Consider the following 25,003-nt stretch of genomic DNA (forward strand, 5'->3'; position numbering starts at 1 on the left):
AATTGGTTGGTTGTTCCCTTCTACAAGTTTCTGGGGCGACACACATAAAAGCCATTTACAAAATGCTTTCAAATCAATATAATCTGCGGTATACTTTCTGTTTAGATATTTTTGTGCTTATTGTATGGTTCAAACTATCCTATTTCGTTTAATAAATTATTTTAGGTTTTACTGTTTTGTGACAATCTTCGTTCTCAGTTTAGTAATTTAGTTACGTATTTGGTTATTTAGACAAATGCATCATCGAATAATTTGGGTTGAATAGCTAAGGGAACAAACAATGTACCGATGCGTGGTCTTTAAATGTAAAGCAGTCGTTAGGCAGACCTCACTTTTGTAACCTTTTATTACCGTTATCTTATCGAAGTTGGACGAGGTCAACGACATCATATCACGTTTTGTCCGCCGTTTTCTTTGCAGTTCCAAACTAGATAGTCGCATACAATATAACACAATCATAAGTACGCTTACAGCTAAAAGAGAAGGATTTCCAATCATGAAACAGTTACAAAAAATTACTGTACTTTGGATTTGTTTAATAGTTCAAGCAGTAAGAATACAAGGTAAGTGACGAAATATTCATCTGAATAAATGGTGCATAATTATCGAGGCATCCATTTGGGACGAGATATCAACCATCAACAATTAGGGTAAAATGCCACGTATTCTAAATCTATATCATAACATTATATTTCTGTCTATTTTTCCGGTGAATGGAATACGTCAACTAAGACAAATGTATGGGGGGAAAATCAGAAAATATTCATATATGAAATCAGGCTAAATTTACATGCATAATAAAATGTATTCCTTTCTGTATAGGTTTCACTTCCCTGTGCCGTTTGAACATCATGATAACAGTAAAAAACAACGACAAATGATATTGTCGCTGTTAGATCTGTCCGGCCTTTCAGAATTAATAGCTAACTACAACACATGTCGATTTAAAATTATGGCAGGAAGTGCCGGATCACTTCCGATTGATAGAAAATCATATAACTAACTGTTGTTACCAATTAGTTTAATATTTAGGTTAAGAAAGATCATGTGCAACACTGATTTTCTCAAACCTCAATTAAATATGAGTTAGACAGTAATGGAAGAAGTACACACAAATGTATATTTATTATGGAGAACGTAAGTTTAAATATATAAACTGCATGTATTTATCATGATAAACAATGAAAGCAAAGAAAACCACATAATCCCCCTTTAAATGAATTCATTATGAACTGAAATTCTGAGGGTGATTGCCCCTTCCTATGTCACAACGTTTGTCCTTATCATTAGGGTGCAGAAACGGATGGATACAATTTGAAAACTCCTGCTACTTTTTGTCAAAAGACGCGGAGACCTGGGCTGAGGCATCGGTAAGTAATTTGAATTGCTATTGAAATCACGAAAGACAGTATGCTTCTTCTTTTATAAAGAATTTTATAAAAGAAAGAGATTTGCACTTATTATTGGTAAAAATCCTCAAAACGTATAAAACTTACTCAACTAAAAAAATGTCCATTAACGTTGGGTTGGTTTATATGTCATAACAAAGATGGCAGGTACCCACCGCGGGCGAATAGCCCTAAGTATGACTTTACTGAGAGTGCAAGGAAAGAACAAAAACTATATTGTTGTACAAAATGGGCAAGGATGGGGATCACGTCATAGTCACGTGATGATATCCGATTAAAACAGCAAATGGCAGACACATCATCGACTATTGATTACCACTGTCATCCTGACCATATTTAAAACGTTTGGAGAGGCATTTAATTGCCATTGTGTCATTGTCATACAAACGTTAAATTCGCCTAGTATGCTACTGTTATGATACATAAATAACACAGATTTTTAAAAATATTTTTTTAAACTTTTTGTTTCTATAATTATTTTACTTTGTCAATATCTAAGTTACATCATATTTCAGATAATTTGTGTCGATCTGCACAGTCGTTTGGCCACTGTGGAGTCAGCTGCTGAGAATAACTTCTTGAAGGCAGAAGCACATCGTTTGAATGCTGGTAATATTCATTATGTAAATATATATATAAGCAACAACCATAGATATTTGCCGACATTTACTGCCTGTTTTCTCTGTGAATACTAAATGTATTGTCCATCATGGTGTAACCACTTTCAAATTGATCCGACCTTTGACCTTTGCCACTCATGTTAACGTACACAAAGTTAAACACATACATTCACAACGAAATTGATAATGATGTGAGATTTAACTTCACAGCAATAAAAAAATCATTGCCTTAGTTATTTTATTTCACTTTGATACACAGGAAAGGTGTTTTGATAGCTTGCATATTAAAGATTACCATTTTTAAAAGGTAATTGCACGTTCGTTTTGGTGAAAAATAGCGAATAAATGGTTGAATTACTACGTAATAAAAACAAAGAAGACATGATAAGTAATAGTTTTTCATTGCTCACATTTTTTTCTTTCATCACCATGAACAGAAAACGAAACCTTTATTAATATAAGTATATGTTCTTTATCTAGGTTTCACAAGTTTTAATTCGCATCAATAAAAACAAATATATCAAAACGATTTTTGGTCAATGTTTCGTTAAGTCCATAATTTTTTTTAAGATATTAATAAGTTAAATATTTACTTTATCCCTCCCATCCGTATAGCTGTACATTTAAGATAGAGATAATGTATTGAAATAATGAACAACCAAACCTCTGTACTTTAGTGGGATACTGGTTAGATGGCACAGACTTTGAGGTAGAAAATGTATGGCGTTGGGCAGCAAGTGGTAACACAATCACCTATACCAACTGGGGAGGTCATGACCCAAACGAGGCAACGCATGCAAACTGCCTAGCTCTTTGGAGAGACTTTGGATATCAATGGGCTGATGAAGCATGTCGACATGTCTGGAACTTCATTTGCGAAACGAGGTATGTTATTTCTGCCTAATAATATGGATGGTCCCCTAAGTCTTAGTATGATCAGTATGTTATAATTAATCCCGTAACAGAGTACAAGCGTTAATATGGATGAATATTGAATGCATTTATGATTATTTGAACAGTTGATGAATTAGTGCCCTGATATTATTGGTTTGCCTAGATAACTACAATAAGACAGTTCCAGTCTATTGTACTGAAAACAAATTGCTTGGATTACCTGATAAGTCAAAATCGTATGTATATGCTACTCCGAATAGTTAAATATAGGTAGCAGACTACAGTAGGAGAGGCTGGTCATGGGAGATTTTTTTATTAAGCAAATTACTCCTGTATTATGATATGCATAACAATGGGAAAACAATCTTTATCATAATTAGTATATTCATTATCAAATAGTATATACAGGCTTCACATTTGTTTAAAAGAAATTGGTTCCGGATTATCAATTTCCGGATTTTCTAAAAGTTTGTTTATGACTCACACAACTAAATCAGCCAATCAGCTGGTGTTTTACCTCAACCAAGTCCCCGAGGAAAATGTATTTCTTAGGTTTGTAGCTGTTTTCCGGAATAAATAACATATGAAATGGGTACTTTCTATATACGAGAATAAAGGGTAGGGTCTTAAGATTTGAAAAGCAAAAAAATGTACACTCCTATTGCTAATAGAATGATGAAGGATTCGAGGTGTAAAAAGGCGGGGATTCCCTAGGTGGGGGTTCCCCAGTGCACAGTAAATGTCAGAGTTACTGTCTTTCGAGTACCCGTGTGCTCTTATATGCCATTATACCTATATAATAACAGCATTCATTCGATAGAAAAAACTTCAAACTTAAATTTGATATCAATTTCACATCATTTGAGCGAATGAAGGGATGGGTCACTAGTTATAACATACAGTAAATAATTAAGTTCGGGGAGTTCTCTTTAAACCAGAAATTAAGTTTTGCCTACAGCGAAGAAAGTATGTAGCAGACAAGGTTAGATAGCAGAAATACTTAATCACGAGCAGAACAAAATTAATTCTGTATTTGGGAGATATATTTTAAATTGATTTTAGATAATTGTGAAGGGAATTGTGTCATTCTTCGTCAAATATCATGATATTTTGCAGTTTTTAATGTTTCTAAAATGGTTACCATCGTTTTCATAGATGTGAAAAATGTGGGGAAAAAATCCTCATCCTTCACTGCTGTATTAAAATTATAATTATTGTATAGATTACAAATATATGTACTTTGGTATATGTAATATATCGGTCTCTGGCTATATTTACATATCTAAAACTTGTACCTGATTTTTTCAGAACTGGGCATTTTTACTGTACAATGCTACCATAATTTCACATAATTAAGAGTAACAGCTATATGGTGGAAATACCTTTATATGTACACAATTGATTTATCCTGTTGTTTGCTGTTTATATTTCATCATTTATTTATTTATTGATGTATTCCTTTAGTTATTTATTGTCATTTCCATTTCAGTGCCACCGTGGACGGCCAGGAAGTAATTGGATAGAGATATTGCTATTACCGGGATATTTCAGCTGTTCAAAACAATTTTTTTTTATATTTCAACGATTGTGAAAAATACGTTTTGTATTTAATGAGACGAAACTAAAAACAGCAGATACAAATTTAAGAGGATTATATTTTTTTATAAATTAAAGAGTAATATCAAGAGGCGGCAGGGCATCCAAATTATTATTATTTTAATCCGAGTTGCAGAAAAGCTAGGGTTTTATTTTACCTTTCTCAATCAGTCAAAGCAAAATTGAAAATATAGTCGTTGAATACATGTTAACACAAAGGGAAACACAGATTGCTAATAACAAAATTCAAGAACCAAACTACTTTCAATTTTCTAAACCCTGGCGGAAAGTGAGGTCTCCCTGTGGGAGGAAACCGGAGAAAACCGACAGGTGACTTTCATACATTTGAACGTTAAGTCGAGGAATCGGATCCTGGGTGACTTAGTGGAAGGCACGTGCGTTACTCGTATGATTTAACCTTCAATTTACAAAATATATTTTTGTTATAGTCGTGATGGATCGTTATGTTATGAACATAGTAATCTCCGTTTCGGGTTATAGGATTATGTGCGTGAGGCAAATGCAAGCAAAATGAGAAAAATTAGGAACCAAAACTTTAACATTTAAATCATGAGTTATAGAAAACATCATGGCTTTCTTTATTTCCATTTAATAACCATATCTTATCACATTTAATCACACAGTGTCCGCCATGCACACGTGATTGGTGGAATGTGCAGTATCGTTTCAGTATGCATTTCGTCTGAACCAATTGATGTAGGCACTGTCACTTTCGGACATTTATCTGGAGAAAGATAACTCGTTCCCCTACAGTGTAGTCGATCTACAATACCATGCATACATTCGAAACGATGTCAGAGGAAGCTTTGCTATTCCTCCGTCGTCGTCGCCGTCTGCATCGTCGGTGTTCGCAGATAGCTAGGTTAAATACTAATTCTATTCCTCAAACTTAAAAATAACAAAATACATATAGACATTGAAATGGCCACCATAAGTAACATTTTAATGATAATTCTAGAACAGTTAAACCAATTACATAACAAAGCATAAATTCTAAGTAAAGTTTTGTCCCCACAAGTAAGTTACATTACATTTCGCCTAAGTAGAGATGTAAAAATCCGCCATAACTAAAACACAAATTAAATCATTTAAACACAACACTTTACTTATATATATTGAATGGGTTGGCATGTGGGTTGGTTAATACAATTGACAACAGGCACTAAATTGATGAAAAAACTGATTATGATCAAAATGGCGTAAACAAAGGATTTCTCTTTTCTTTATATGAATACGCATGCGCCGAATACTAATTATGGTACAGCTTATGTACTCGACAAATGCGTTCCTTTTCATCGGTACTACTTTTGTGGACCCGCTGACCTTCATGACCTCCTTTTTAAATTTTAATAAAAATAAATTTAAAAAAAAACAAGAGATAAAAATAAACAAAAAAAAAACAAAAAAAACACCTCTCTAACCTTGAATTATTAAAAAGACAGTGTTGCTAGATATATTTGTCAGAATAAGTAACATAGTAAATGATAAAAGTATATTTCATCAACATATGTATATTTCTAAAGACTTGAAGTAATGTTTACATCACTATCGATTAAGCGGTGACATGCGTTAGAAATCACGACAGTTTCTAACGCACCCCAACGCAACGTGTCTACATTGTAGTGTTTCCATTGAATTTAGTAATCAGAAATATAATCCATCTGCGGTAAGAAAAATAACGGGCGATCACTGGCTATAGACATTCATCGAGAATTGAAAATAAATTTGTTACAGGTCATACTCTAGAGTTCATATTTCAGACACTTCTTACCGTTCAGTGAAATACCTCTCTCCCAGATCGAGTCCTCTCTATTCACCGGGGTAACGGTTGTTTCCTTCGAAGCGATATATCTCTTATTACCCCCTGATCACAGTATTTGAAGTATTCTTGTGAATAATTCCTGTTCTAACATTAAATCTGGTTACATCCTTCACAGTCTGACGAAGGTTTTAAATGCTCCGAAAAACAATGATTTTTCAACTTCTGCGTGAATCACCTTTGCGATCTCTTCCTTAAAAAAGGTAAGAAAGTTCTGGATCGTTCGATTGCTTGTTGCAATGTCAATATCTCCATCCTTATCATATAACTATAATATGTACGATGTTAACTTTTGAGGAATATTGAATAAACTGTAAAATATAGTTGAAGATGAGGTATTTCCAACACTTTATTTCACAATGAAATTTATTAGTTGAAAATGACATCGGTACCAGTTATCATTTACATGAATTACTTTTTTATTTCCATACGTTAACCAATTAGTTGGTTCCCTTCAGTATCCCTGCAATTAATAGATACAAAATAAACACCCGTAAATCTTAATATATATGTAATGCGTTACATTAGCATACATCTATCATTTGAAGCACTCTAAATAATATAATGCATGCACCATTTATTTGAAGGAAAACACAGATTGCCCACTTTGCCATTAAGCTCACATAAAATATCTTCAGTAAAACAAATTGATATCCTATAGTTCGCTACGATAATAATGTTACTGTAGTAAATATCTATTGCAATCTACTTTCGAATAACGCATTTTGACTGGAAATAAGATTTAAGAGTTTTAACATGAATTATTTTCAATTAAAAAAAGTGAGCTTCCTCACAACTTAGAAGCTTACTTTATTTGGCACACATAGTTGTGGTGTTCTTCGCAATTATTGTCGGCGTAACGGAATTCATGTGCTCCCCACAAGTCCAAACAGTTGGCGTCTTCGGCAGCGTTAGGTTCTCCAGGAGCCCAATCCAGAAAAGAGACTTTCTCTCCATTGTTCATCCACCTCCATACGTTATCTACCTCAAAGTCGTTCCCAGCAATCCAATAAAGCTGCTGATCAGCATCTAAAGCAGAATAGCTCCACAGCATATTATTTGCAATTGAATTGCCAACAAAGGCTTACGAAAGTGTTACCGATATTTTGCAGTATCAATGTTATAAATCATATGGTATTCAGATATTAGAAATACTGACATGTATTATAAGTTATCTTAGTATGTGCTTACCATGTCGATGTATATGTCCTAATTCAGATTTCAGATAGGTTAATTCGTCGGCTGATTCTATCCTAGCCAAGAACCCTCCGAGCATCTTGCAGACATCCTGCAACCAATATAAGAATTGCCTTTCCATACGTTATTATTATGTATGTAAATATTTAACCAACACGTTTGTTCATATACCGGTAAAATTACTATGTCTGTAGTTTTGAGTTTCTAGGAAAACAGAAGGTAAGCTTGAAGCAAATTTAAACTTACGTTGGCCTCAACCCATGTTGCGAGTCCATGAGAAAGATAGTAACACGAGTCCAGGAAACCATACCATCCAGCTCTACACTGAGCGGCGCCTGTAAATAGACATGTTGTTTCAAGAAATGTGAAAAATAGATGTTGGAAAACATGGCAACTTACAAATTATAAAAAGTATACATAACATGGCTGACTAGTGGTATTAAAATCCTTAGATTGATTTGAAAAACATTAATTCGATGATTCTGTAAACTGCCTTCTTAGTAAAGGTATGCGGCTGATATTGAAGTATATGTAGTGTTCCTGATTCTACGGGGTAAATTCAAATATTTTTATTCAAATATGACACATCATCAATATATCTATAGGAGGATTCAAAGGACACGGCATTTTTTTCTACCGAGGACTTGATGTATCCATGTTTTGATCTATTAATTCGAGACTCGTCGAATGCAGTATTCTTTATTTGAATGCGTTATGCGAAAACAGCAAAACGAAATAAAATTTGTTTTTTTAACAGCCTGCAAGAATATAACTACTACATTAGTTATCTAGAACATGGGAAACACCACACCACGGTGGACCGACAGTATTAACACTTTCATGTTTCACTATCTTATCTATATCTTAGACCACAATGTACAGACCGGACATCATCATGTCAGTGAAATGGTGGTAAAAAGAATGGGGTTTTTACATTCTACATGATAATATTATATCGTCATGTCATTTCATGAATATCTTAAATTCAATCGGCCCAGAAAAAGCACAACACTAGTTAGAGCTGTATATGATCTATACATTGGAACCTAAATAATCCTCGCCATCAACATTAATTATATCTAATCAGGCACTTAAAATGTGAAGTTATCTGAGTAATTATGCATGTATGAATGTGTTCTTTAACATACAACGTCAGCAACGGTAATTGTCCTCAAAATCAGACAATAAGAAAACACATGAGGTCTTCAACATTTTTATACATGTCCAATGTATAATAGTAAAACATACGGACACTGAATTTACCTGTGTATAATGCCATGTTATATTACCAATAACACTATATCAATATACTTACCTGAATAAGGAATTATCAATGTAACTGCAAAAACTAAGATATGTAGCTTATCCATCACACTAGTTTAGGAAATATGCAGGGCACCAAAGACTGTCCTTAGATTTAGTGATAAGAATGATAGTTCGAATTCCAAGTAGATAAGATTTACAATTCATTTCACTGTCTTATTTCAATGATATGAACTATGAACATTTAGTGCGTAATTTCAAACGTTGAACAGATACCTTAAACTTCAAATTGTACGTCGTTACACGGGTTGGGAAAATACCTTTTATCGAGGATTGAACATCTCAACACAGACCTGTACATATGACAGTGGCTACAGCAAAACTATCAAACGGTTTTGTTTATTTGTTAATGTGCTGGAATTATATACTCGTTTAACAACTAATTAAATAGTTATATCACAGTCTAAAATCAAGCTTAATAACTGAAAGTTAATGTTAAGCCCAGAGATAAATAGAAATGTAAATTTATATCTGAATGTCTATTGTACGGAGCACATCGACTGACATGCGACACTCTTTTATCGAAATGATATTTCGTTATATCGAAATTTCATTTCGTTTTTATCGAAGTTTATTTCGTAGAACTTATCGAAATGTTTGTTATATCGATAAATGAATTATTATTTCGATAAAACGAAATAACATTTCGAAATATTGAAATGAAATAAGTGTATGACATGTTAGTCAAGGGGCTCCGTAATAATGTGTTATAGCGACACGCAACGAAATCGTGATATCCCAAAAATGAGATCGTCGTTGATCATTTAGAGGAGCAACAATGACGTAGAACTTAAACTCTTTCAAAAAAAAAATTTTTTGTAGTTTTTTTCAACTTTCACGATGCACCGAAATACTATAGACAATTACAGATGGACATTATAAAAAAACACCATATGCCTAAAGAAATAATGTAAGCTAAGTTTGAAATTAAGACATTCAGCAAATGATTTCATGTTGCTTGAATTGGTTTGTCTAATTACACGAAAATGCATCAGAGGGCAACAATCGTTCATATTTTCCAGGGTTGAAAACATACCTCTGGATCCTCTAACGTACTCGAAACGCTATACAACCTTCTGCCACTTACGCCGATATTTTTTGTTAAAATAGCAAAAAACCCCACCTGAACACAACAATATCAATTCTGTAGATATGTATTTTCTGTTAACATACATACTAACCACCAAAAGAAAGTTTTCATAACATCTACAGGTTATAGGAAACAGGAAAATGATATCAGACGTTTCAAAAATTTGACATTGAAGACTTTATTACATATAAGACAGATATGAAGAAGAAATATATACTGAAGTTAGAGGTAAAACGGGTTGATTATTAGGCAATGAATGGAGGAGAAAGCCGTAGTGTGTTCTTGGAGCCATCCGACAAGTGAGCCGTTAATGGTGTGGTCGGAAAGGCATCATCGGTATAGTCTAGTATGCTTCACCACAGCATAATGTAATGCAATCAGCCGTGTGCCCTGCAGGTAGGGCGTAAGAATTGTACCTGCTTCCCCCATTGCATGATCGTAGGAGGCGACTAAATTTATTATCTTATCTTTTCTTTTCTTTCTGAACAACTTTCTTCTTCCTAATGTCTCCCTTGACAATGCCTCACTTTTGGCCTTAAGTTGAGCGTTCGCCCCTGTGAGGAAAGCTTTGGGTTCTGTCCCCTGGCCGAGACATACCAGAGTCTTTAAAAATGGTAGATACTGCTCCTACTTAGCGCTCAGCATATAAGGTGTGGGACGACTGGTTCGCCCGTTGTCAGTATAATGTGACCGGGTGGGGTGTCCTGCTGGGTGTCTGCGGCAGTGTGCCTCAGTGAAGTAGCACTATAAATCGGCAAAAGTTCAATGACCTTAGCTGTTAATAGGACGTTAAACAAAATAAACAAAACAAAACAAAACCGTGGGTATCCGAATATGTCGGAAGGTGACCCAATACCTTTTCACGTCCGATCGAGGAGTCGCCTAATAAAGCAAAGAAGAAAACGGTAATGTATTCACAGATGGTAATTTAATATGCATGAGCATATATGCAGCCTAACACAACAACCACTTAACAAAATAAATCTTATAAACCACTAATTTCGCTCCTGTGAAGAAACGAAATGCTTTTTGTTCGATGTAATATCAACAGCCCGTAATTCCTTTAAAAAAAAATATTTCGGCAAATCTCAACAGGCATTGGTGGGGATAACAACATTTAGACAACTAGTGTACATAGATACATTGTTGAATAACTATATTCTTTTGGATGTATTCTTTGTCTAACGATGTTTAGCTGAGGATATTTCACTAAAGACAATACCTAGTAAATATTCGTAATACAGTCTATTATCTCTGTTCATGTATATTTTAGCTGTGTTGTAAACCTCTTTTAACAAACATATGGTCAAGTCAATGTTGTTTCAATAAATACGTGCAAACCAATTCCGAAATCTAATATCCGCAAAACTAAACAATTTTTCGTCTGCAATTGACGTGATATTTATAGACAGTTATTGAATATATCAGAATTGACTATATGTTCTGTATATATTTGAACCCTTCAAATATGTATATGAAAATACGTTTCAGTTTACTGCTACCGTTAACCAATAGCAATGGAAGCTATCCTGTTATGATCATAGTTGTTGCATACACTTAAAACTGAACAGGCAAATCGAATGGATGTTCAGTCGTTGTGTCATTTAATCAGCTTCTATGATCTAATATTCTGTGTAATGTGTGTAAGGAAATGTGGCGATACCTTGGTGATACACCTTAAACGACATCACATGATGTTCAGGCCAATTTATTTCGAACATAACTGATATTGAATATAATTGGCAATTTTGCATACTACATTCGAGGTATTTTGCGAGCTTTACGTTAACAGGTGATTACCTTGAACACGAAAATGCATCATATAAAGGATATAAATATTTTGAAAATGAATTCCTCTTGTGAAAAACTTCTCAGCGTACTTCTTAAAAGTTGATATACTAAAAAATGTTCTTCAAAATATAAGAAATTGAAGCAGAGGGCAATAAACGAATAGATAAAATAGTCTTCTGGTGCTCACAATTGGAATTTTATGTCTGTTTTTTAATTTAGTTGTCAAAATACAGGAGGGCTACAATAGAGAAATGTTGCCGGGAAAATACCTCACGTTGGCTTTCGAACATTACATCGATCGTCCTGTCATTTAAAGAAAGCTTGCTATGACCCTCGACAACATCAAGTCTATCAATTGGATTACAACTTTAGTTTAGAAGTTTTTATATAAAACCAAATATGTTTCTGTAGCACAACATGATACACTTAGTCAGTTTATAGAATAAATTCTAGTATACTACAACCAGGACAAGTCAAATTGATCATAGTTTTCTACCTCTTCACGCCTCAGTGTACATAGCCCTCACTGGTCATTTGTCTGATGATAATTTTACCGGTATATGCACATCAAACCAGTACTTTATGTGATATGAATCTGTTTAATACTTATTGATGTAGAAATCGGAGAGTGATTTCCCCTGTTTGAACTCTCTTCCGCGCGAGGTCTAAATCTCGCTTTAAATTCCATCTCCTGAACCGTACAAACGTCTTAGTTAAACCCCCCTATTGTCTAGTTCTATGGCATTTTTCACAAATCTTCTAGGGAGGACAGGTGATTTTTATACCTGTTTTCTCTACAACATCTATCACCGAAACAAAATGTCCAGTTTAAGTAACAAATAAATAACATCCAAAACATCCAAACTTTACAAAATCGACTTTATTATTGTTGTTTATGCATGCATAATAAAGTCATTAACCAACGATCTCGCTCAACTCTGGATCTCTGAAATGACAGAAATCACAAACATAATCAGTAAAGGTAGAAAGAAATTATATAATTGTTACATCAGTTCACTTTTCGACGAAACATTGTGCTTTTTTCATCAGATATGATATCCTCGATAGGTATCAAGAAGCAGTGTACTATTATTTAAGACGAAACTAGCCTTAACATATATAATATATAAACTGTTTTGTGTATTGTTGATACTTTTATTAACGTATACAAGTACATACATCTGTGCCGGCATATCCTTGGCGAGAACCCAGGACAGAGTGCCCAGGAGTGACTGGTGGTCAACTCCAGTGGTCAACTCTATCCTGGGCTCTCGCCAATGGATAGACAAGTACATAATTATGTATGTACTGGTATACTCGTATAAGTATCAAAAATACAAAAAAAAAAACAGTAACAATATAATACTGGTACCGTGACCAGGATAGTCAACTCCCCCTCCAGGTATGATTTCAGGTTCATGAATACCTATAGATGCAATATTTCACGTTATATGGTAATCTAAACATGTCAACGGGTTTAACACTAATAACGTTAGATAGTATGAAAGAACATGATAATGCCATGTAACCTAATGCCTAAGTCAGGTCAACGTAGTCTATAATGGTGTAATACATGTACGTCTGACCCTACTGTACAGATGACCAATAACCATGTATTGGATAACCTTACTTCATGTCTGGTATTATTTGGTAGTCTGACTATCCATACACGTGTCTAATACTATTTCATAAGTGGACCAATATATTTATTCATTTTTTTTTTATATATATATTTTTTTTTTTTCGGTTTCGGTACACATGTCAATGGAAACCAACTGTGCCCCTCTGTTCGCCGACTTACTTTTGTTTTCATATAACCTCGTATTGAAGAGTTTGTCAGAATAGAAACCTTACAAAATCCATCTACTTCACCTAACGAGATATTAACGATGTTTTGTCTTTATACAGCTAAACCTTAATTGACTATGGCAATCAAATTTACCCTGTAGAACTTTAATTCAAGGACACTACAGATTCTTCGACACCAACCTCAATCTTTACTTGCAATTTGAAAAGCCAGGACGGTTGTAACTAAGCAGTGATAAGTGTGATGGCTTCAATATCCAAGGTTGATGTTTTTTCCATTTCTATGTAGCCACATGCCTGCTCCCCCTATTCACGATATATATCTTAGTTCGATATGACAGAAAAATGAACAGCACAAGGTTTCGATATATGCTTTATGCCTTGACAAATGATAGCAGTACAAATCATCAAAGGGTCGATTTAGAAAAAAAAATAAAATAAAAACAAATTCAATACTTATTGCGTACGATTCCATCATTATTGCATGCTAACGCAATACTATTTCGTGCCATGATGTGCAATATCATTCTTGTTAGAATAGCAAAAGACAATGTTTTGTGTTAACATGCGAAGTGTTGTATAACGAAAGGATGTTTTCTCGTTTCAGGACTTAGAGGATAACTCAAGGTCCTGTCGATGTGAGTATAGGTGATATCGTGGTGAATTCCATAATGTATTGAAACATTACCGTTCTATCTGATTTCTTGAATAAAAAATGTGAAAGTGTAATTTGTTATCTAAATGCGACAAATACAGTAAAACGTGGTTATAACGAATCCCACAAGGTCAGAGTTATATCGGAAATTTGTTTTAAGATTTTAGATTTATAAGGATAAGCCAAATTGGGGGTTTTCAATTCACTTCATTATTAGAAGAAACTTGTATCAAGCGTGCTCATGTAAGAAAGTCTTACTCTACTATAAAATTGCTCAATCAATGTAATACCTTATTTGGCAGATGTAGTTGTAGTGTTCCTCACAATCATTGTCAGCGTATCGAAATCCACTCTTTCCCCACAAGTTCATGCAATTATCATTTTCGGCAGCGTTAGGTTCTCCGGGAGCCCATTCCGTAAATGAAATAGTCTGTCCAGTGCTTATATACTTCCAGACATTTTCTACTTCAAGGTCGTTACCATCAATCCAATATTGTTTGCTTCCGGCATCTACAATGTAAACTTACATTTATTAGAAAATGCTACTATTATATTGGGAAAATACAAGTTTGCTCTGGAAATATAATCTATGAAGAAAATCAGGTAAGGTGAAGCATATTGTGCCATACTAGGCTACTGCACATACAAACATACGGGATAGCTAATCTATATTTAAGAAACACGTGTCTTATTAATCACTTGAACATAGACCATTCAATGGTATATGATTATGACAAATATTTATTTTCACGTGTGTAATATTCCGTGCTTACCATGCGGATGAATATGTCCTAATTCAGATTTCAGAAATGTCAGTTCATCTGCTGATTCTATCATAGCTAGATAGCCTCCGAGTGCCTTACAAAGAGCCTGTTACAAAAAAATGCGGTAGTGATTAATCATTCGTCTGGCACATTTTTTTCATTATAAAAGAGCACATTTACAAATTTGATAATGCTTTATACCCCACTGTCAAAGATAGAATAACGCACGTTTTTTCAAGGGATACTTTTTTTTCTTTATTTGCGTTACATTACGGTTTTTAAATATACAATTTAGAGCATTGTTTTTAATCGGTTAGGGATAGACTGTAGTCGATATATATTGTCACTATACTTACTCCAGCTTCCGCCCATGTTCCGACTCCATGGGAAAGATAGTAACATGAGTCATGGAAGCCAATCCACCCAGCTCTACACTGAGCGGCGCCTGTAAAAAGCCATACTGTTTTGTACATATTTTGTCGTTAAGGATCATTTAAATATGACCGGTAATCAGACTGTCATGTAACAAGTAAGGTGTGGTTTAGTTGCTGGAAACACTATACATCAAAAACATGAAATTTGTTTGAAATAGCTGGTGAAATACGAGCCCTCCCCGAGAGTGCCAACTTAGGGGATGTTTAAGCTCAAGTAGAGGTACATATTAATAATAAGATATACCAGGTTTGAGCCTTATTAGAAGTATCGTTGAGATAGTGGTCTCTGTTATATGGACACTCGTATAAGGTTCCATAATAACTCGGATTTGCTTGGATTTACTCCAACAACATTATAAAAGTCTCGATTTTTTTCTAAATATTTAAGCGGGAACAAAAACATACCACAGTGCCGTCACATATTACAAACAAGTCATATTTTTATCGGTAACTAAAATATACGATGCTATCGACGCTTATTATGCATATTTAACCGGGAAATTTTACTTTCCACGCTATCGAAACTTACACATCTTTAAACGGGAATTAAAACATATGGCGCTACCGACACCAATCATACATGATACGGACACTATTACCTACGACGTCAAAAATACTTCACCATTAACGTTTTATCTGTATGCTTACCCGAATAAGGAATCACCAGAGTTACGGCAAGTACGATAATATGTAGTGAACCCATACCTCCAGGTTCGATAATGTACAGGTAAACAAAGGCTATCCTTTAATTTAACGATAAGCTTGGGATATCGACGCCCACACAAGATAAGATTTGCAATTCAGTTTACCTCTCAATACCAACTATAGTAGTAGTAATGCTGCCCTGTTATATTGTCTACATAAACAGGTATGCTTTGTATCCATGTATGTTTGTCTGAAGACGAAATGTTGAATAGCTACCAATAAAAGCATTAGTTGAATATAAACATGTCCTAGTACATACTGCATCAATAACATAATGACATAATGAACAAGGATCTTTATCATTATAAAAAACTAAAATTATGTAAATAACATGTCGGATTCTCTCATTTTTTAACGAGAATCATATACATCTATTTTGTTCAACGTAACCCTAGTGACTATAATGACCTGCATGTTTGGTCAAAATTTCTATTGATGCAAAAGCTCCAAAATGGCTTTAATCCCCTTCCCTTCTGAGATAATTGTATAGAAAGTTCAAACCCATAGAGTTTTAATAAAATGTGTTTAAACAGTCTAACAGCAATATTGTTTTCTTCATAAAGCTACAAAAAGCCCAGCAGCAGGGAGAATTAAAGCCAGCAATGCTTTATGTAACCTGTTTTGGGCCTCTTCAGTGACAACAAGACCTTATCAGTTCTCCTGTCAGGACAGATCAAGATTTTCTCTAAAATGGACGTACGGATACTGATCTTCTTCGTTATTTCAATATTTGCCAATGGAGGTATTTATATTGCCAATCATTGTGAATGTAATTTACTGTATTGAAACGTAGACAGTTATTCTTAACGTACTTTTCACTGCATCATGATAAAAGATGCAGCTGCGTAATATCCTTTACATGTGAAATATTTGCAGTAGAGGTACTCTCTATAAGGATTTTATACTTTGTAAATGATTAAAATTATTGACGAATAATGTCACTATAGGTCATACGCTTCAATATCAAACTTATTTTGCCTGATAATGTAATGTCACCAAGGGATTTTCAGCTTGTAAACGATTACAGAACTGTCGGACTAGCAATAAACCCATGCTATTTATTTCTAAAGGTTTTTATTGAATAAAATGTTGTGATAATTAATCATTATTTTTTTTATATACAAGTATACTAATTTTCATATTTAAAATTTGTATTAAAGACATATATCGCCACCCTATGACGTTTAGTACTTTTGTGAATCCTAAATTGGACAAAATATTATACAGTGTCCTTTACACGTTCTTTTTAAGGCTCTATCCTGCTACTGCTTACTTTCACCTTGGTAAATGTAATGCGTACTCAATTTGACCCTGGCTGTTGCTAGGGCGTTAAACTCCTAAAAATAATCAAAACATGTGTTTAAGGCAAAAGTACAATCAACGCATAATACAAAGGTCGTAAGCAAATACTATTTCAGGCTTTGCATGCAGATTTGGCTGGACACAGAATGGGAGTCTATGCTACTTATTTTCCCATGGAACATCTACATGGGCTGAAGCATCGGTTTGTATATACATAGTGTGCATGTATATGTACCGATGTTAGACTTTCGATATATATTTCACCAGACGTTTTACCTTACCAACAATAATATTTTTGTTGTTTTTTTGTTGTTTTTTTTTTGTTCACTCAGATAAGAGAATAATTCATTGATGTGAGCAGTTTTCTTATCATTCTTTACATTAATTTTGTGTTAACATTTCCTTACAATCATATAAATACACCCATATAAGCACCACACATGTAGTTACAAACATGGGAATGGTACACATTACATACATACACATATACACACATGCACAAGAGAATAATTCATTGATGTGATCAGTTTTCTTATCATTCTTTACATTAATTTTGTGTTAACATTTCCTTACAATCATATAAATACACCCATATAAGCACCACACATGTAGTTACAAACATGGGAATGGTACACATTACATACATACACATATACACACATGCACACACACACACACACACACACACACACACACACACACACACACTCACACACACACACACACACACACCCACACACACACACACACTCACACACACTCTCACACACACACACACACACACATACATACATACGTACATACATACACTTGCACATACATACATACATACATACATACATACATACATACATACATACATACATACATACATACATACATACATACATATATTGTATTATTATATTTATATATCCATTGAAATATTCATAATTTATTATTGAAATGATACAATGCTCACACTTCATATTCTCGTTTCATCATAGTGGTTTGTTATTTTATTTTTCAATTTTCACATTTTTTAAGAAATGCATCATAAAAAAATTATTATATTGTTACAATTTTTCTTTTGATTTTACGTAAGTTCAGCAATGCTTGCCTATTTTTAAATGTATTGTATGCACTATACCTCAAGTCTTTTACAGAAAGTTAGATAATAGGGACATTTTTTTGTAAACTGTCAGGTACAATTTTCTTCTCAATTCGTACCTAAATAGCTGCAGTATATCCACGTATTTCGTTCTTGACTCACTGAGATGGAACCATTTGTATATTACAAAACCAATCAATGATAAAAGGGTGTTAATATCATTATATGCATTATAAGTAATTTTGTAGCCGAAAACTATATATTTCAAGTTTCTTAAATCAATGGTGTAGCCTAGTCTATCCATCGACTGCTTTATGTGTTGCCAAATTGGATCGACACAACAACAATCAATAAAGTAATGATTGTAGTCATCCCTTATATTACAAATATGACAACATTCGCTATCTTTAATGCGCCATCTTTTTAACAGAATACCGTTAGGGATAATGTTATGAAGCAATTTCCAGCGAAATATTTTTTCATCGTTTTCAGGTATCATTTTAAAGACAAAACGAAATAGGTTTCTTAGATTGTGAGTCCCCTCTCCGATGTTTAGTATATCTTTCTTTATAACTGAATTAAGGGTATCACAAGTTTTTTCCTTTCTGAGTATTGCGTAAATGTGATGGTTATTTAAATTTGCCAATGACACTACACTCTTTTTAATAGAATTGTATAGACAGACCTCTTTCCATAAAATCTGCACAATTGATTTAGAGTTCTCTGTTTTCAGCTCCTGTAACCAAATTCTAGGTATTGCGCGTTTAATTGTTAATAATTCCACAATCCAATTTCTTTTGCAAGTTAATTTTTGATGTATAAGATTTTCATCGATAATTCCGTCCTTTCCAATAATGTCATTTACATAAATTAAATCAGAATCGCACCAATGTTTAAAGAATAAAGCTTTGCCATTAAAAGTGATGTATTTATTTCCCCAAATCACCTGCTGTTTGATTTCTCTGAAGTTTTTCTTAACATTGGTATCGGACTGAGCTTTATACCATGCAATAAGTAGATCCAAATAAAAATCTGTAATTCCATGGTGTTTTGGCAGAAGTTTTATAGTACCAGTGTTCATTTTGAATAAAAGATAATCATCTCCAAACTTTTCAAAGTATAAACTTGGAATTAGTTTCCAGTTAGCTTCCTGTTTGTCTAACAGACGTTTTATCCATGATATGCGTAATACATTAACATGGCAATAAATGTCCCTAACGTTTAGCCCACCTTTTGCATAATCGCCAATCATTATACTCCGCTTTATCTTGTCGGGTTTTCCATCCCATATAAATTGGTAAGTCATCTTTTCTAAAACTGCTATAGTCTTGCTATCAATTCCGATGGTGTTTACAAGAAATGTTATCATTGGTCTGATCAGACTTTGTATTATAATAGACTTTCCGAGTAAAGTAAGTTTTCTTTTCTTCCAGTTCTTTAGTAGAAGGTCTATGCTTGTTATTTTTTTTTTCCCAACAAAGGTTTGAGCATGTTTTACTGTTTCTGCCAAAGTAAACCCCAAGCGATTTAACCATAGTGACCCATTTGATACCTGCATGACTTTCATCTTTATTTTTATTTCTTCCGACAAAAATCCCTTCTGTTTTATCCTTGTTCAACTTTAAGCCAGATACTTCACCAAACTCCTCCACTAACTTCAACGCCATTTCAATGTCATTATATTTCATGAACAACGTCGTATCATCAGCTAGTTGAGATAACTTTATAACTTTTTTTCGTACTTTGACGCCATGTAACTCTTTTTCATTACGCAATGTACAAGCTAAAAGTTCTGCTGCTATTACAAACAATAAACAAGACAAAGGACAGCCTTACCTTATACCACGTGATATCTTATAACTTCCGGTTAGCCAATTATTGTTTTTAACACTTCCTCTAATATCATTATATAACGTTTTTACCCAATTAATAAAAGATACCCCAAAACCAAACTTTTCTAAACTTTTGAACATGAAATCCCACTCAATCGTATCAAAGGCCTTAGAAAAATCTAAAAATAATATGCAGGCATCACTGTTATTTTTTTCCGAAAAGTCAATTATGTCTTGAATTAGCCTGATATTGTAGCCAATAAACCTATTTTTTATGTAACCATTTTGATCAGTACTGATAATCTTTGACATGAGAGGTTTGATTCGAGATGCCAAAGCGTAGGCAGCTATCTTATAGTCTGTATTCAAAAGAGAAATCGGCCTCCAATTACGTAAACTTAATGGGTCATTTTTTTTATAAATCAGTGATACAATTCCTCTTTTTTGAGAAGAACTTAATTCGCCCCTTCTATAACAGTTATTAAGGGATTCTTGTACAATTTTTCCTATTTTTCCCCAAAATGTTTTGTAGAACTCGGCAGTTAAACCATCACTTCCCGGACTTTTATTTAATTTCATATGTTTTACAGCATCTTCACATTCCTTCATGGTCAACTCTCCTTCACAAGAAGCTTTCTCTTTTTCATTAAGTACATTATCTACCTTACAATTTCCGATATAAGTGTTTATTTTGTTTTTATCAGGATTGTCGGATTGGTATAATTTTGAGTAAAACAATTCAATTTCACGAAGGATTTTTTCTGGATCTCTTTCGATTTCCCCATTATCCGATCTTAATTGTGTAATCGTGTTTTTTAATTGTCTATGTTTTTCTATGCCCAAGAAATACTTGGTATTTATTTCCCGTTTTCTACCCAATCCACCCGTGCTCTTATCTGGGCCCCTCTAGCTCGTTCTTGGTAGAGGAGGTTTAACTGATTCTCAAAATCATTAATTTTATCTTGTGTTTCTTTGCTGGGATTTTCGTCAAATTTTACAATCTCAATTGCCAATTCCCTTTCTAGACGATTTATAATGCATAGTTTTTTCTTGCTCTTTTCTTTACAGAATTCGATAGTTTTATGTTTAATCATAACTTTACAATAATCCCATAAATCAGTTGGATTCAACTTTTCATTGCCATTAATAACATCATCAATGACTTTTTTAACAAAGTCTACATATTCGTCATTCTCTAAATAACTGTTATTGAGTTTCCAAATTCCGCTTCCCTTACCTTTTGAACTATTTTGAACAATAATATACACATAGAGATCGTTAACTTATATAAAGATTTTCCTGTACAATATATCAGAGCTTACCATATAGACCCATATATATCAACAATAAACAATACCTTTAATATGTATAATAGAAAAATTGCAAAAAACTACATTTTTTATAGTTCATTTACTAAATTCGAATAACATATTACCTGATGCATGTGTAACATAGATACTTTATGTTAACTTGTATGATAGAAATTTAGCCTTTATTTACTTATCATAAGCGAGCTTTTATTTCAAATATAAAGCTGTGCTTCATTCTTTGTTATTTTAGGCGACATGTTTGGCCCTTAATTCACATCTGGCAATGATTACCTCAGACACGGAACAATCATTCCTCATCGATCAACTTGATCAGCTACATCAAACTGGTACCATATCGAAATGTCTAGATAATAGTTCAAGCCTATTTTCAGTCAGTTTGGTAAAAACAAAAATCTGATTAATTATGCTAAACCTTATCAGTGTTCATAATTAAATACATATTTGAGTGATAACATCTAGATAGTTGTATTCTCTAATTATTCAAGCGTAGCATAGTTGGTGTCCGACGATGTCATAATCAAAGATTTCCAAATTTTGACAATTACTTATTTTAAATTTGTAATTGATAAGTTTTCCTTCTCCATATCAAGCAATATATTATGGATTTTTGATAACTTGGAACTTTCAGTCTTAATATCTTTTAAACAGCTACGTTACGGAAGCTAAAGAACTGTTTGTAGATAAGTAATATATTCTTTATATCGATTGCCAGGTACCTCTCATACGCGGTACTGGATAGATGGTACAGATTTGGAAGTAGAAAATGTATGGAGATGGGCCTTAACTGGCGATAAACTTACTTACACCGCCTGGGCTGACGGTGAACCTAACAATGCACAAAGAGGCAACTGCATGAATCTGTATGAAGGAGGCGGATTTAAGATGGCAGATGATGATTGTGAATTACGTCTGCATTATATTTGCCAGGAAAAGTAAGATGAACTTATAGATTTAAATCAATATTTTAATAAAAATGCAAAAAACTTGTTAAAAACTGTTAATTTAGTTACTTTTTATTTGTATATCATTTTGTTATGAGATCTTATAGAAATATTGCTGTCGTGAATTAAGGCAAAACATATGGATGATCATAAGTGTCGTGTTTCATTTAAGACACTATAGAAGTTTGATATTTAAATGTATGGTATCTTCAAACAGTTTACAAAACTTTGTTTTGTTTTTGATTTACAGTGACGGAGCGAATATCATCGGTTGATTGTAAACGCAATTTTCAATAAATCAGTTTTAATGCGATTTACTTGTTGTATTTGCGATAGATTCTATTATTTTCCATGTTTAACATCAGATAGTAATCTAGGCCAAGGCCACTATTCACAACAACATCCATAAGATAAATATCTGAAATTCTGTTCGACATATATTTTGTATTTCAGAGTTTTTGTAAACTCAAAGCTAGAGCCATCTAGAGCAATCCCTCTATACATATGAACAATACTCCTATAAATAATGTATCTTCTCATAAGCACATGGGTGTGTTCTTCTCAGGAGATTGTCGTTGGATAGATCAAGTAAATTACTTAATTGCCAAAACTTCATCTATAATCAATATAATGAGATCGTTGAAATTTCTGTTAGACAGAAAAACTTTGCAAACTATCTTTTTCTCTTTTATAAGACCACTACTTGAATATGCCGATATTGTATGGGGAAATATTCCTAAAGATTTGGAAAAAAACTTGAACATTTTAATATTGAAGCTGCTGTATAGTAACTGGCGCAACAAAGCTAACCAGTACTGATAACTTGTTCAATGAGGTAGGATGGACTAGTTTATTTGATCGTAGACAAAATCGGAAAAAAAAAAAAAAATTCATAAAATGTTCTATCAATATACTCCTCAATATCTATATGGTCTTATACCTAACACAGTTTCGGAGGGACATAACTATGATACTAGAAACTCTGACCAAACATTTGTCACTCTAATATTGTGCAAAACTGCTTTTTATAAACAATCGATTTTTACCCTCTACAATAGATCAATGGAATAAACTTCCACCTCATGTTCGATCAAACCCATCTGTTTTTGCTCTAAAAGCTTACCTCAATCAACAGTTAAGCAGGAAAATACCTATCCACTACACATTTGGAACCCGAAAGGGTCAATTTATCATGCTCGTCTACGAATGGAATGGAGTTCCCTAAACAGTTATTTATATAATAAAAACACATTGTTCAATCTCTTTCACCACCAGAAAATAAGGTCATCGTCTTAGCTCTTCAAGATTATATGCTTAAAACAATCAGGTTTTCATAAAATTTTATTTATCCCAAAACCATGTTTTTGTACTTAAAGTCAAGTTGTCTGTCTCAACAATCTGAACTCTACACCAAGTATTCGCCATTTTCCTTTTCTTCTCCTTGCCTAAACTGTTATTATTCATTGTTAATATATGGTCTTATATGGCAAATGATATGTTGTCAATCCTCAATATATTTGCTGTTTATGATAAGGTGATAGATTTACATAAGTGTCTTAGACACTTGTTTCTATTTCCTATTTTGTACATTCAAATTTGTAACTATACATGTTCTGAAATGCCTGAATAAAAGAAAGTTTAAACTAAGCTAGACTTTCATTAAAACGCATGTAATATGTTCGCAATGCTTCTTTAAAGGTATTATTTACTGGCATGTCGTTCACACAATTCTAACACATGCTGGACATTCAATGAATACGATTATAATCATCTATAAACCTTGTCTTGTTAAGAACAAAGACACTATATGAGACATAATAATTCACGTAAACATCGTAGGTCTAACTCAAAATGGTTTTCATGAAGCTGAATGTGACGAACACCAAGGTAAGAAAACGAAATTTTGAAATACATCAAAACAGGATAAACTTGGTTTCTTTTTTATCGGTGTTACTACACATCTAGGTAATGCTAATTCGTTCAGTATTGTTTAATATTGTCTAACCTACTTTCAGCAGCCATGGCCATTTAAGGACGGTAATCGATGATATATGTAGTGTAGACTAAAACATGTATATGTTTAATATATTTTGACTTTTTATACTGAGATGATACAAATATGGCCTATCTTATATCCATCAGTAAAAGTAAAGTGAAAGTGAAAGTACTACACTGGGCAGTTAACAGTCTATCTTATGCAATGTTTACTAAACAAAACCACCTTAGACCATGATTAGCTAACACTTCGTCTTGTTGTGATTTACACAAATAAACCATTTTGTTTGGGTTTAACGGCCCATCGACTAATGTGATAATTTAGAAGTCATGGTTGTTAATTTACTATCTATCATTAACAAACATTTTGGTGACTTACTCATATAAA

The 25,003-nt window shown here is 33.5% G+C and overlaps 4 protein-coding genes across 5 annotated transcripts; 2 read left to right on the forward strand and 2 right to left on the reverse strand.

Annotated features, from left to right (window-relative positions):
* Window positions 1-361: 361 nt before the first annotated feature.
* On the forward strand, window positions 362-4,974 carry LOC117321731 (perlucin-like). Its single transcript, XM_033876242.1, has 5 exons — window positions 362-563; window positions 1,291-1,370; window positions 1,925-2,018; window positions 2,707-2,914; window positions 4,413-4,974. The coding sequence occupies exons 1-5, from the start codon at window positions 497-499 to the stop codon at window positions 4,444-4,446; spliced, it is 483 nt and encodes a 160-aa protein (XP_033732133.1). The 5' UTR covers window positions 362-496; the 3' UTR covers window positions 4,447-4,974.
* A 478-nt stretch (window positions 4,975-5,452) lies between these two features.
* LOC117321730 (perlucin-like protein) lies at window positions 5,453-9,006 on the reverse strand. Its single transcript, XM_033876241.1, has 5 exons — window positions 8,872-9,006; window positions 7,803-7,891; window positions 7,551-7,647; window positions 7,169-7,388; window positions 5,453-6,822 (listed from the first exon to the last, which is right to left on the reverse strand). Exons 1-5 carry the CDS (start codon window positions 8,924-8,926, stop codon window positions 6,792-6,794), a joined length of 492 nt encoding a protein of 163 aa, XP_033732132.1. The 5' UTR covers window positions 8,927-9,006; the 3' UTR covers window positions 5,453-6,791.
* Window positions 9,007-12,622: 3,616 nt separating this feature from the next.
* LOC117321732 (perlucin-like protein) lies at window positions 12,623-16,175 on the reverse strand. Its single transcript, XM_033876243.1, has 5 exons — window positions 16,068-16,175; window positions 15,342-15,430; window positions 14,995-15,091; window positions 14,512-14,731; window positions 12,623-12,706 (listed from the first exon to the last, which is right to left on the reverse strand). Exons 1-5 carry the CDS (start codon window positions 16,120-16,122, stop codon window positions 12,676-12,678), a joined length of 492 nt encoding a protein of 163 aa, XP_033732134.1. The 5' UTR covers window positions 16,123-16,175; the 3' UTR covers window positions 12,623-12,675.
* A 505-nt stretch (window positions 16,176-16,680) lies between these two features.
* On the forward strand, window positions 16,681-22,933 carry LOC117321733 (perlucin-like protein). 2 transcript variants are annotated; one of them, XM_033876244.1, is made up of 5 exons: window positions 16,681-16,866; window positions 17,543-17,628; window positions 21,909-22,005; window positions 22,392-22,611; window positions 22,871-22,933. In XM_033876244.1, exons 1-5 carry the CDS (start codon window positions 16,815-16,817, stop codon window positions 22,893-22,895), a joined length of 480 nt encoding a protein of 159 aa, XP_033732135.1. In that variant the 5' UTR covers window positions 16,681-16,814; the 3' UTR covers window positions 22,896-22,933. The 2 variants fall into 2 exon arrangements, with proteins under 2 accessions (XP_033732135.1, XP_033732136.1); XM_033876245.1 differs by lacking the exon at window positions 17,543-17,628 and having other exon boundaries at window positions 16,686-16,866.
* Window positions 22,934-25,003: the final 2,070 nt, after the last annotated feature.

This window comes from Pecten maximus, chromosome 2 (genome assembly GCF_902652985.1).
Source record: "Pecten maximus chromosome 2, xPecMax1.1, whole genome shotgun sequence".
Classification (NCBI taxonomy): Eukaryota; Metazoa; Mollusca; class Bivalvia; order Pectinida; family Pectinidae; genus Pecten; species Pecten maximus.